The sequence below is a fragment of the Malus sylvestris genome, chromosome 4 (genome assembly GCF_916048215.2).
Source record: "Malus sylvestris chromosome 4, drMalSylv7.2, whole genome shotgun sequence".
NCBI classification, from domain to species: domain Eukaryota; kingdom Viridiplantae; phylum Streptophyta; class Magnoliopsida; order Rosales; family Rosaceae; genus Malus; species Malus sylvestris.
Window position 1 is genome coordinate 5,871,788 of NC_062263.1, and position 14,677 is coordinate 5,886,464.

Below are 14,677 nucleotides of genomic sequence, written 5' to 3' on the forward strand. Positions count from 1 at the left end.
AAAACTATGATTAATATTTGGCTAAGGAAACTCGTTACATGACGGTGTAACATTATTTCACAAATTATTTTCAAAGATCTTGTTCGCTCATGAAGTAGTGAGTTAAGGGAAAAATTGTGCTCGATCGTGTGAAACCCACGTACATTGAAATTTAGTGGTGGGCATTAAATCAACCGAACAATCCAAATCGACCGATCCAAACTGCTTTCGTCAGTTTAGTATCATTTTGACCAAGAAAAAATTCAAACAATTTAAAAACCGAACTGATTTTGTGTTGCTTTATTTCACTCTTGAAATTGACCAAAACTAAACCGAAGTGATCATATATTTTTTTTAATTATAATTTTACTTATTTTATACATATCAACAAATCATAGGTTATTTGGACGTCTAACCATACGTACATTAAAAGTGTTCAACATATTATAAGTTTTAGAGACTATTGACAATTAGGAGCTTTAAGCTTATAGGTGATAGGTTATTTGTAGTTTAAGCTTATGTGTGTTTGTAACTAATAAATCGTTTGCTAACATAACACTTTATTTAATTGAGACTTAGTCCTAGCTCACTTGATGAAAATTTATGTTACAAAAACTTAATTTTTTGATCGAATTGGAATGTGTGAGGTCTATAGATGTTTAGAAAATTAAAACTCTTTAAATGGTGGACATTTTTATTTTATTTGTAGGGAATAGACTTAAATCGACCAAACCAAAACGATTAACAATGGTTTGGTTTCTATTGTGATGTTGGACAAAACCAAACCAAACTAAACTATTAAATGCTATTTGGTTTAGTGATATTTTTTTATGTTAAACCGAATCGTGCCCACCCCTGCTTTAATTGTTGTTGTTGTTGTTGTTGTTGAAGTATTAATATTAACAATAAACACCACGTTTTCATTTCAAAGAACTTGTTATTTTGACAAACAATAGAATAATTTACACGAAATTCATGAGTGAATTTGAACCCGAAACACATTGTGTTGAAGGCCCTAACCACCAGAAGCAATCCACCATTTGCTTCGTAGAACTTGGGTTGGTTGAGATTGCAAAATATTTTCAACATATTGAAAAGGGAAGTCAATTCCGCACACGTATTTCCCTCTCTGCCTGCACACCCATACTTATTTCCATTCGAAAACGACTACAAAGTTGTGTGCACGAATCATTTCCCTTCGAAAATGATTGCGGGGTTCTAGTTTCTTCAGATCAAACATTACGAAAGGCATGTTCACTAAAAAAAAAAAAAAAAAAAAACTATTTTTTTTTTTTTTGAAAGCTAGGAAAGATTCATTCCAGGGCACAAAGGCCAACGAAGAAAACAAGAGAGCCTACGAAGAGGCAAACAGCCAACAAGCTCAAGAAGGAAGGCAGCGTAAGGAGTTACAAACAGAGACACAACAACTAAGCTGAAGCGTCGCTCCCCACACTACCACCAACAGCTAATGTGGACACGGAAGACCATCATTATTTAACACGAAAACAAGCGAAGATGGAGGCCTATCGACCTAAACAACATCACACAGCTCCGCACAACCACACGACGTAAGAGCATCTGCCGCCGAATTGGCTGATCTTGGAACCCAAGACCAGCGACAGTTCTGGAAGGTTTCCCCAAAGAGCTTTACTCTTGCTAAAGTAGGAATAGCCTCCCAACTGCCATTCTCTATAGAATTTGAAAGGCAAGAAATCGCCTTGGAAGAGTCAGATTCCAGAATAACCTCAGATAGACCCAAAGATGCACCCAGTTCACAGCCCCGTAGCAAAGCCATAGCTTCGGCAGCTGCAGCACAGGGGGCCCGAATGTGGTAACGAGCAGCCGCAATGAAATGAGCCTCAGCGTCGCGTAAAACCACTCCCACAAAACCCGAGCAAGACGTCTTGAACCAGCTGGCATCAACATTTATTTTCGTAAAAAGGGGGGGAGGACACCACAACGGAGCACTGCCAGGAACCTGGCCAACACTCTCCGGAAACCGATCAACTTCAGAGACACAGGAAACAGCCAGGAAAGACCCCACAGAATTAGAAATGGCCAGAACAACATTTACAGGGTTGATACGCACCTTATTAAACACAAAAGCACACCTGGCCTTCCAAATATGCCTTACCAAACTTATGATTACATTTGCTGGAAGTTTTTCATCAAGTAAAAAGGAATATGTACAAATTTTCAGATGGCCAGAGGCAAAAGTTAACTACACATCCAAATCCAACACAGAAGGGCTAGAAATACCCTCTGTATAATATTATCCAATGTTGGTCCTCCTATAGTCTCAATACAAGCTAACAACCCTTCAAGTCCCTCCATCTTAGGTACAGTAGACCGGCACGGTAGTGTATGTAAGCTGCTGCCACAACCAAGATATGGAAAAGCTGGTGACTGCTCCCAGGAATATCAAACTTCCCCGGTCTCCACCGCTCGGGTATCCTTGTAGCATAAATCAATGCCCCTAGTCCATTAACAACCCCCATTAACACCTCATAGCCGGCAGTCTGGGTGGCCTCTGGCTGATTCCTGAACAATATGAGCTTATGAACTATAGGCACAACACTTGACACGCCCATCCCAAAGAAGAGAGAAGCACGATGGCTACGAAACTTGGGTCCTTGGAAAAATGGGAGTTGGGAGAAAACCATGGTAGTGATACCTAGTACTGTGATGAAACCTAAGTAGAGGTTGCAAAGGAAGGGGTTGCACATGAAGGAGTAGTAGACAGTAGGGTAAAATGAGGTCATGATGAGTACAGTGATGCCTGCATAGTCACATCTTTGCATTATGGAGGAAAGGCGCGCTGAATGGCAAGCAACGGGATGGCAGGTGCTGCTGGCTAGCAAGCAGAACATGACTCCACCTAGAAACACAAAGAAGGGCCGCCTTGTTATGGGCCGATACATAAGGGGGGCCACCATGTTCATCACGTCATCCATTACTCCATCCTGCAATTGTTAAACAAATAACAAAGGCATAAGGCTGGGAAACAAAAGGACTTCCAATTAAAAAGTATGTTGCCATTGGTATATAGACCGGATTTTATAGAGACTTTATTAGAAAGTTTGCATCAGTAGCTGGGTAAAAAATTCATGCATGTAAAGGGAATAAAAAAAAAAGTCAAATAAAATTTGAAAAGCACTCAAAGACATCTTTGCATTGGAGTTGCATTTTTTAATCAAAGAGCAGGACAATACCAGAACAGAATTCTCTGTTTGATTGCCATGGGAGAACCGGTCAGGCAAGCAATTGGCGAGAAGTTCCCTTATATTCCCTGAAGCTGAGGGGGGAAAATCCATAGACGGCAAAGATAGCGAAGGGAGGCAATTCAACAGTTCTGGATGAATTCTGTGCAAATCGGCTCTTCTAATCATGTCAGACAAACGTTGCAGGGAAGACAGATCCATGAGGTCTGGAGCTTTTGTTGCTGTGTATATGGTTAGGAAAAGGAAAAGGAAGAACCCGATCAAATGCCTACAAAAAATGTGAATAACTATTTAGAGCAATGGTCTTAAAAGCATTTCTCAGCAATGTTATTCACTTGAGAGGCACAGCTTCAAAAAACAAATAACCATTGCATTGTATTGCGGTAATAAGTATTAGGCACTAGAGTACTTACGTCCAGACATTAAGAGTCTGATTATGAATGGAAAAGATGCTTAGAAACACCTGCTTCAATGGCCATTCCGATCGGTAATGACCCAAAATGAACTCATTGTCCCTTAAAAAATCAGGCAATGAATGGTATTCAATAAGCTGATATTTAACTTTCTTCCTGAGTCTCTTTCCCTTTGCTTCCTTTGAACACGTTTCGTTTACATCTTCACGGTCGAATTGATTTTCTTCTGATCTAGTTTCTGCAACCAAGAAGCATTGAGAAGCATTTTCCTACTAAGCACAGACAAGACTACAAACGAAGGTCTGTCAAAAATTAAGTCCAAGTGCTTTTCTTGGAGAGAGATAACTATACATGGGAACACGCATCATGTAAACAAAATCCGTAACCATTTCGTTTTTAGTTTTCTCGTTTTTGTTAGGAATAGAGGAGAAATACAAAGGAGAAAAGACGGATGAAGGAAGGTGGAGGAATGATGGCGGGAAGGGTGTGGGAGAAATGTACATGGAAGAGTACACAAAGTAAAAACTAAAAACCGGAACAATATTTAGTAGCTTTTCAAGTTTCTAGTTTTTGTTTTCTACTTTCTCCCCCCGCCTTCTTTATTTCTCATTCCTCCATATACATTCCCTCTATTTCTACCAAGGAAAAAATGAAAACAAAACTAAAAACGAAATAATTATCAAACGAGCCCTAAGTAAAGGCTCGTTTGGAAGTACTTTTAAATGATTGAAAGCGCTTTTGGTAAATTGATTTTGGGTTCCCAAAGCACTTAAGTGCTTTTCAAAATAAGCACCAGTATGTGCTTCATGCAGGAAACACTTAAAAGCTTTTTCAAGATCCACTTGGGAGCAGCCTCTCCATAAAATGGGGGTAAGGCTAGCCGACATTCACCTCTCCCAGACCCTGCGTAAAGCGGGAGCCTTGTGCACTGGGTATGACCTTTTATTGATTTCAATAATATTTCACCAAAAACGCTTTCAGTCATTACAAGTGGGGTTCACTTGATCACTGACATACAAGCCATCCACATTCTTGCTTTCCTCTGAGATACATACGGCCAGCCCTTCGGGCATCCTGGCGATACAAATACTGTTTCAGAGTTTGCTCAAATATTGACAGATGATTAAATGTTTCATCAAACCATATTGTTGCCCTTACAAATAGGCACGTCCCTTTTAATTTAACACAAAGATTATCCAAACCAAGATTTTTCTTGTGAAATTTACTGCCTTCTTCTCTTTTTCTCCTCACCCATAACTACTAATATTAAGATTAGCATTCCTAATCAAAAGGATGTTTCTAATCTCCAAAGACATTACAAATTCTTTTGACAAATTCTCAACAAATTGATAGGATTCCCATGAAAAACATACAAATAGAAAAACCAGGCCACAGTACGATCAATCTTTCATATGCCATGACTAAAATGCACAGCTGATAACCAAAACATTAGAATTAGAAGATAATATATGAGAGGAAAAGTAATTACCTGATAATGGAGAATCACCACCCATGATCAAGATTCAAACCCAAAAGGAGTTTTCTTGATGTTGTTTGGTTTTAGCTTCGATGGAAACAATGGAAATTTTCTTGGGAAAAGTTTTACTTTTACTTTTATATTCCTGGGAAACTTGTCCAGGGGAAGACAATTACCCGAGATAACATAAAAGTATAAATTCCAGATGTTGGAGTGTGGTGAGAGAGGGAACAGGTACTATCCGGATTTTGAAGATCAATCAATCAGGTTCATCATATATTGTACAGTCATTTTTTAAATTTTTATTTAAAAATAAACACAAACAGTAACTAACGAAAACCATTAATATTTTCTCGGAAAAAGTTTTACTTTCCTGAGAAACTTATGCGGGGGAAGAATATTACCCGAGAGAACAGAGTAATGTTATATAGACGCACAAAAATAACACACTCAAATTAGAGATCGTTTCAATTAGAGTAGGCTTCCTGTCCAAATCCCAAATGGGGGGTAGGTGAATCGTCATCCTTTGCCCTCCATTTGCCTTGTTCCAAGCACACCATTTCTCTGTACTGAGTTCGTAAGCACTTGGACGTGTGTTTAAATTCTGTAATACGAGATTAGTGACTAATCATTTCCTTCATTATCTAAACCACTATCACAAACATTCGTACCTTCAAATGTGATCCTGCTGGTGTTTCCTCTTCTTCAAGATTGTACTAGACGCACCACATGTGCCGACGTGACCCAAAATCTCAATTCAATTCGAAATGGATAACCTAAACACACAAATTTCAATTCAATTCGAAATTTCAAACTTCATTACATAATAATTGAAACCAACATGACCCAAAATCTCAAATTCCATCCAGTTAAATTTGAATTGAGCTAAATTTTACTACTAAATCGAAAGAATCAGTAAAAAACTCACAAGGTGAGAGTAAAATGCATGAAAGTAATTCGGGGGAGTACCATGGTGACGACGCCGCGTTTGGGTTTGGAGCCACGAGACGACGCCGGATTGAGGGAGGGAGGAAGGGCGGAGCTTGTGGCCGGAGAAGTCGGAGGAGAGGCTGTTGCCGGCGAAGGGAGAGAGGAAGCTGGTGGAAAGGGAGGCTCTGGGAGGGGAATGAGACGACATCAGATGGGGCGGGTAGTGTTCAGGGCTCGGGGAGTGGTGGCCGTTGCTAACATGTGTGGAGCGCGAAGCTGGAAGCTGTGGTTGGCACCTCCATTGATGAGTTTCGAACGGTGGTTAACTGGAGAACGCAGTATCCAAATGGAAGGAGATATCGAAACCAAATAAAGTGGGCTCTTTTGGTTTTTGGGCTACAAAATATTTAGCCCATAACATAGGACATTCCAGCCCAGTATGTCCTTTCGTTCAAACTTTTTTTTTTTTTTTTTTTTTTTTTTTGTAAAACTATATATATTTACATTGAAGGGTGGAATAATTGAATGCATCGATGTCTAAACTTAAAACTTCTCAATTACATAAAACTTTTTACTTACACATGAAAAAAAAATGTTCAAGGGAAAAAACATGAACAAGAAATGGTAAATGTCCAATCGTTTGGCTATAATCATCATGAAGATGTCAATGACTGGAGTTACCTAAAACTATAATTAATATTAGGCAAAGAGATTCTATACGTGACGGTGTAACATTGTTCCACAAAATATTTTCAAATATCCTGTTCTCTCACAAAGTAATGAGTTATGGGAAAAATTGTGCATGGATCATGTGAAACTCACACACACTTAAATTTAGTAGTGGGCATAAACCAACTGAACCGTCCAAACTAGCCAATCTGAACCGTTTTGGTCGGTTTAGTTTCATTTTGACGAGAAACAAGTTACACAATTTAAAAACTGAACCGATTTTATGTTGGTTTGTTTTGTTTCACTTTTGAAATTGACCAAAACTAAACTGAATCGATTGTATATCTTTTAATTATAATTTTTACTTATTTTACACATATAATGGGTTATTTAGATGTCTAAGCGTACATATATTATGTTGTAAATATGGATGTCCATTGTTTGTTAGGGTGGAAGGCACCAAAGCATGAGTATGGAAGACACCAAAGCATTAATGGGTGTAGTAGGTAAAGGATTTTGCCTATAAAATGAATGAGAGGGGAAGGAGGAGAATTCATCAACAAGAGAAGAAATTATGGAAGAAGAGAGAAGAGAATAGAGAGAGTTATCTTTGTACTCCTATTATTCCAGATAATGAATGAAAGCACCATTGCTGCCCTGATGACGTACTCCAGTCACACTGATTGTAGAGGAACCTCGTAAATATTGTGTCTTGTTTCATTTATTCCACTACACATATACCGTCAATTTTACAACATGTTATCAACACGAGAAGCTCTCGTGTCAGTGGAAAGCACAACGCCACAAATCCAGTGAAGCATTACCTACCTCTCACCTCTGTCAACTGGAATCTCACAGATAAAAAAATCTTTCATTTCATCTTCAAATCTTTGTACTATTGATTTTCTTGAAGCAACTATATATCTTGTTGTATGATTGTATATCATCCTTTGTAGAAGCAAAAGAGTACAAACTCAAAATTCGTAGAAAATCTGACAGCCATGTAAACAGCCTTTAAACTCCAACTTGCTGACCTCAGATTGAAATACTTTCTTCTTGAAAGTTGTTCGTCCACCCAGTATCTATAACATATCAAATTTTCAGAAAATTCCAATGGTGCAATCATCGCAAATGTTTGAAGCACCAACCTAGTTTCCAATTCTGCAGAAAACTAAACAACCATCTTATGAGTACCAAAACTCTGTTTTTAGTAGCTCAGTCAAAACTATTTCTTCACGAAAGTTGTTCGGTATCCTCTTATCCATATCGTACTAAAATTTGAGCTAAATCTAACAGTTTGATCTTCTCATAAGTTGCAGGCACTCCTCTTGACTCCAAAACTTATGGGAACCGTTTCGACTCTTTCGAAACTTACCGGAGTAGGAACACAAATTGAGACTTATTGCTATCATTACTCCTTGAGTAACTAAAAGGACTTAGAGTTGTGAAAATAAAAAAAATAAAATAAAAGGGATGAAACAAAAGGAAGTGGCATACAAAGAAAAAGAAAAAAAAAATGATGGAAACTTAATCATCACCCTTTTCTATTATTGCTTTATTTATGTGAATGTTGATAGTTTAAAGCCCTTTCACAAGTTCCATTTACTTAAAAGCAATTAATTTACGGTGGGTGTAATTATTGCCCTTTACTTTAAGCTTTGATGTATGTGAATAGTATTGAATTAAAGTCCTTGTCATAAGCTTTATTTACTTAAAAGCAATTTATTTATTATGGCTGGAATTACCGCATATTGCTTTAATTTATTTATTGTACTTCTTTTTTATGATGAGTATATACAGGACTCGAAGTTCCTTGTCAGATCAGAACCTGCAGTTTCTTGATCCTTATCATATAAAATGATTGGACCCAAAGTTCCATCATGTAAAAAGATCAGACATGAATTTCCTTGATCATCATTAGGCCTGACAATTCCTGCCACGACCCGATAACCCGACACGACACGACACGAAATTAACAAGTGTTTGGGTCGACACGATAACGAATCGGGTTGTTATCGGGTAACCCGATAAGCACCTCTTAAGATAACGGGTTGGTTCGAGTATACACGTGGGTATCACGATACACGATAAGCAAAATATTAGTTTTATAATTTTATATAACCCTAAAAAAATGCTATAATAATTATATACATTAATTTAACAATTTTATGCCCCTAAAAACTATAATAATTATATATATATATATTAAATTAAATATTAAAAATTGGCGACCATTGGATTTGCTTAAATATACATACCATTCAATTTCTTAAGTATTATACGTACAAAATAAATAAATTTAAATCTACTTAATAAATATATATGCACACCATTGAACTTGATGGTATATGAATTCTACGAAACTAATTTCAACGATCCAACCGCCAAACTTGTTTGTATATGCTTCGAGATCGCATTAGCAAAAAATTGCAAAAAACAAACATTTAGAGATCAAGTAACGGGACAAAACTTTTCGACGGTTATCAACGAAAAATCACGATTTAACGGTTATTTTAACTCCGATTTTGATGATTTTTTACAGCTACACTCCTTGACCCTATATGAATACAATGAATGAACTCGATCTTCAATTTAAAATATTTACACTAGTGGATACCACAAAATCTTATGTTATACTTAATGAAAGTGTGAATTAACTCTTAAGTGTTAGTGAATCTATTGTTTGATGGGATACGCATTCTACGAAACTAATTTCAACGATCCAACAGTCAAACATGTTTGCATATACTTTGAGATCACATATGCCAAAAATTGGAAAAAACAAACATTTAAAGATTAAGTAACGGGACAAAGCTTTTCGACGGTTATAAATGAAAAATTACGTTTTAACGGTTATTTTAACTTTGATTTTGTTGATTTTTAACAGCTACACTCTTTGACCCTATATGAATACAATGAATGAATTCGATCTTCAATTTAAAAAATTTACACTAGTGGATACCACAAAATCTTATGTTATACTTAATAAAAGTATAAATAAACTCTAGTGTTAGTGAATCTATCGTTTTGATGGGATACGCATTCTACGAAACTAATTTCAACGATCCAACCGTCAAACTTGTTTGTATGTGCTTCAAGATCTCATATGCCAAAAATCGCAAAAAACAAACATTTAGAGATGAAGTAACGAGATAAAACTTTTCGACAGTTATCAACGAAAAATCACAATTTAACGGTTATTTTAACTCCGATTTTGATGATTTTTTACAGCTATACTCCTTGACCCTAAATGAATACAATGAATGAATCTTCAATTTAAAATATTTACACTAGTGGATACCACAAAATCTTATGTTATACTTAATGAAAGTATGAATAAACTCTTAAGTGTTAGTGAATTTATTGTTTTGATGGGATACGCATTCTATGAAACTAATTTTAACGATCCAACCTTCAAATATGTTTATATATACTTTAAGATCGCATATGCCAAAAATTTCAAAAAACAAACATTCAGAGATCAAGTAACGGGACAAAACTTTTCGACAGTTATAAACGAAAAATCACGATTTAATGGTTATTTTAACTCTGATTTTGATGATTTTTTACAACTACACTCCTTGACCCTATATGAATACAATGAGTGAACTCGATCTTCAATTTAAAATATTTACAATAGTGGATACCACAAAATCTTATGTTATACTTAATGATAGTATGAATAAACTCTTAAGTATTAGTGAATCTATTATTTTGATGGGATACGCATTCTACGAAACTAATTTCAACGATCCAACCTTCAAATATGTTTATATATACTTTAAGATCGCATATGCCAAAAATTGCAAAAAACAAACATTTAGAGATCAAGTAACGGACAAAATTTTTCGACGGTTATAAACGAAAAATCACGATTTAACGGTTATTTTAACTCCGATTTTGATGATTTTTTACAGCTACATTCCTTGACCCTATATGAATACAATGAATGAATTCGATTTTCAATTTAAAAAATTTACAATAGTGGATACCGCAAAATCTTATGTTATACTTGATGAAAGTATAAATAAACTCTAAGTGTTAGTGAATCTATTGTTTTGATGGGATACGCATTCTACTAAACTAGTTTCAACGATCCAACCGTCAAACTTGTTTGTATATGCTTCAAGATCGCATATGCCAAAAATAGAAAAAAACAAACATTCAAAGATCAAGTAACGGGACAAAACTTTTCGACAGTTATCTACGAAAAAACACGATTTAATGGTTATTTTAACTCCGATTTTGATTATTTTTTACAGCTACACTCCTTGACCCTATATGAATACAATGAATGAATTCGATCTTCAATTTAAAATATATCTCATCGAAGCTCAATAGCTCAAACAATCATATCATAAATCCATATTCATAGATATCTTAGTAAACATAAATTCGATAAAGCATACATCCGATTTACTCATAAACGTTTCATAAAATGTAGTCATAAAATCATGCTTTTCATGTATGCATTTCTAATAGTAAAAACATGCATTTTGGAATGGGTCCACTCACAGATACTCCGTCGTCAAGGAGCCGTGCAACTAGCGAGGACGGAAACGCCACAAACAAATGCACATAAGCACATAAAGGGACCAATTAATAAAACTATACTAAGATGATTGAATTTGGGAAAACGACGTCATAAATGGATTCAGGACGTCAAAAAACCTAAAGAGGGACCTCAGGTACTCCCACACATGGCGGCAACCCGAAAGGCCACTCACCAAAGCACGTGCCAAGTTGAGTCGCCTGAAAGTTGGCCGTAAAAGTTGTTGATGATGTCGTGGAAGACGGTGGAACATAATATCTTCGGTGAATACGCTTGTGCTCTATGTGCCGGCCAAGACAGGCACCCCCTACGCGTGAACCCACGCGCTGACTTGGAACTTGGGAACTGGTCGAGTCGGGTCGAATTTGGGTTTCGGGTCTAGGCTTGGTTTAGTGGGCTGAAGGTTTGGGTTGGGTCGGGTAGCATAGCCCAAGGTTTGGGCCAATTTGGATAGTCGAGTCGGGTAGCAACTTGGATTTTGGATCTAGGTTTAAGGGTAATGGGTCGGGTAGACCAGGTTCAGGCCATGGGTTTGGTTTCAAATTGGGCAACATTTTTTTAGCTTCGTTCGAGCTCATTTCTACATCATTTGCAATTATTCAAAAGCCAAAATGAAGCTTAGGATGACAAGAAGAGATTCGTACCATTTTGGAGCCGTGTGGTGGCTAGAGTTAGCCGAAAAATGGCCTGGAAGGCATGGGTTCTTTCCGAAAAACTGGGAAAGTGTCCCCGAGTAGTTTCTTCGTAGTTTCGACATCCAAAAAATGTACAAGGGAGTTAGTCTTCAACCCAAGACGAGATAGGGACGATAAAAATGGGTTTAGGACCTTACTCTCCGTCATGACTCGACGGGGAAGACGGTGAACAGTGCCTTGGTCATTGTTGGGCTACACAGCTTCTAGCCTGTGGTTTCGAGGTCATAATTCAGATGGTGGTGGTGGTCAGGTGGGGAGTTTCATCACTGTGGTAGTGTGTGTATGAGTCAAGCTCGGAGAAAGATAAAGGTTACAAAGAGGGAGAAAGAGAGAAAAAGAGGTCCAAGAGTTGTATGGTTTTCAGAGAGAGACACATGGAGAATGAGATGAGAATAGAGAGTGGTCGGGGGACCAAAAAGGAAAGTGGGCCCCACATGGCACACCAAACAAGATCCAAAAATCAACCATTTCAAAATATCTCCCAACCAAAGTAAAATTACAAAATTACCTTTCTGATTCGTAAAATCCAAGATGGGTCGTTACAAGAGTGTTGTAAATATGGATGTCCATTGTTTGTTAGTGTGGAAGACACCAAAGCATGAGTTTTGGGTCAATGAGCCTAGGCTTGAAAGCCCAGCCTAAAGCAAAAGGGTTTTGGGATTTTAATAAATAAAAAGGGTTATAAGGTTAACGGGCCGAAGGCCTGAGTTCTAAATGGCCCAGATGCCTTAGTGACATAGGGGTTGGGTTTGGGTTTCCAAAGAATTGGGCTTTTGTTTAGGCCCAAATGCCTTAGTTATATGGTTTTGGGCTTGAAGGCCTTTTCCTCGCCGAGGAAGAAGGTCGTAGTCTTCCGAGCTCCGGTCGCTGCCAACACTTACCCCTAGGCCACGATCTACGCACCAAAATGAAGCTAGAGATAATATGGAGATATTTTGTACCTTCGATTAGTCATGGGGTGGACAGAAGAGGCTGGAAAACGCCTTGAATGCCACGAGGTTCACCGGGAAAACTCGCGAGGTTTCTGGGCTTCGCCGTGCTTCATAGAGACAAGGGAGAGAGGGGGGTGGTCCTCTCAAGTTGGTAGTGGTGTCATGAAGTTTTGGGTGTGAGGATGAGTGTGTGTGTGGGTAGATCGGGAAGGGAGAGTGGCCACGATCTACCCACCAAAATGAAGCTAGAGACGATAGGGAGATATTTGGTACCTTCAATTAGTCGTGGGGTGGACAGAAGGGGCTGGAAAACGCCTTGAATGCCACAAGGTTTGCCGGGAAAACTCGCTAGGTTTCTGGGCTTCGCCGTGCTTCATAGAGACGAGGGAGAGAGATGGGTGGTCCTCTTAAGTTGGTAGTGGTGTCGTGAAGTTTTGTGTGTGGGGATGGGTGTGTGTGTAGGTAGATCGGGAAGGGAAAGTGCGAGAGAGTGTGAGAGTTAACTCGGGGGGGGGGGGAAGGAGAGAAAGAGATATGGCGAGTTAATGGGCTGCCACGTGGCAAGTAAAAAAAGGGAGAGAATCTAGAAATAGGATTTTGATTGGGTAGAGGATAGGGGACCAATTTGTAACTTCAATAAATCTTTAGGGGAAAATGTGAAATTACAATAATCTTAGGGGTGGGGTATAATAGTAACCGTTGGCTCATGGTTGTAGATAGAATGGTTCACCTCATGCAGTTCCAATCGTCAAGAGGCACACGTGTCACACGATCATGCTTCATCAGTGTGTAGCTAAACATTTGATAACGCATCACCTTAGAATTTGAAATTTATCGATGTCATCGAAAAGTACAAGAACAATGATCAAGTGAGACAATACTTCAGTTGTTAGAAACTTCATTCACCTTCAACATCTCCAACAAGATTGACTTGCTACCTAGCCAAAAGGAATAAGGCTAAGCACAAAGAATTGTTAAGAACTGCCGATAAAAATTGACAAGACCAAAGATATTTTGTATTTCACAACACCTTGTACGAATTTTCAATTTCTACGATCGCAACCCTTTTGGAAATTGATGAGAATAACGTCTGCTATAAAAAAGTCTTCCAAGAAAAGTATTTAATCTAAACAAAGTCAAAGTTTGAAGAATTTGGTGTACAACTGACTGTCGATGCTTATTGATCTTTACCTTGTTGTTGGAGTAAGCAAGAAGGTCAACAATATGAAGATCACCAAGAAATCTTCTGAGGGTTCACATTAATTTCCCTCAGTGGCAACAACAAGTTCGAGACAATGATTCGGTCCAACCAAACTAACACTTGCTAAACTTCGCAAACAACTAGCGCTTATTCGCTTTCTTCAACACAAACTTCAGGTGTTTCGAGCAATTTCCCCATAGATATGACTATGCCCACCATTCCTAAAGAACGCATGTCACAAAGTAACATCACCGTATTAGATCTCTAACTGGTCTTGATCAAACCTCATACCACTAAAATTTTTCATTTCCCAACACTCTTATGTAGATCCGACTCTGCCTACCATTCTTAAGGAACGCATGTCGTAGAGTATCAGTCCACTGATGAAAGTCATCCATCAATCCATTTCGTCACTGGTAAGGCACAATCCCGACATAAATTCTTGTACTTCGAACATAAAGTGACATTTCAGATAGAAAATGTTTGCACAACTGTGCCAAAACGCACCAAAATCAAGAAACCATGACATCCAAATGATGTCAAGGCTGACACATTACTACATTAACAGAAGATCCTAAGTATGCTCTGAACAAACCATGCTCTGATAC

The 14,677-nt window shown here is 37.9% G+C and overlaps 2 protein-coding genes across 4 annotated transcripts; both read right to left on the reverse strand.

Annotated features, from left to right (window-relative positions):
- Positions 1-832: 832 nt before the first annotated feature.
- LOC126619739 (uncharacterized) lies at positions 833-2,200 on the reverse strand (the record flags this gene model as incomplete). Its single annotated transcript, XM_050288153.1, has 1 exon — positions 833-2,200. A coding segment is annotated over one exon (690 nt), but the record flags the coding sequence as incomplete, so codon positions are not given.
- Positions 2,110-6,362, reverse strand: LOC126619791 (heptahelical transmembrane protein 4-like). Of its 3 annotated transcripts, none has more exons than XM_050288204.1 (6): positions 6,060-6,362; positions 5,762-5,866; positions 5,103-5,694; positions 3,614-3,851; positions 3,192-3,468; positions 2,110-2,942 (listed from the first exon to the last, which is right to left on the reverse strand). In XM_050288204.1, exons 3-6 carry the CDS (start codon positions 5,125-5,127, stop codon positions 2,289-2,291), a joined length of 1,194 nt encoding a protein of 397 aa, XP_050144161.1. In that variant the 5' UTR covers positions 5,128-5,694; positions 5,762-5,866; positions 6,060-6,362; the 3' UTR covers positions 2,110-2,288. The 3 variants fall into 3 exon arrangements, with proteins under 3 accessions (XP_050144161.1, XP_050144162.1, XP_050144163.1); XM_050288205.1 differs by having other exon boundaries at positions 6,019-6,362; XM_050288206.1 differs by lacking the exon at positions 5,103-5,694 and having other exon boundaries at positions 6,060-6,361.
- Positions 6,363-14,677: the final 8,315 nt, after the last annotated feature.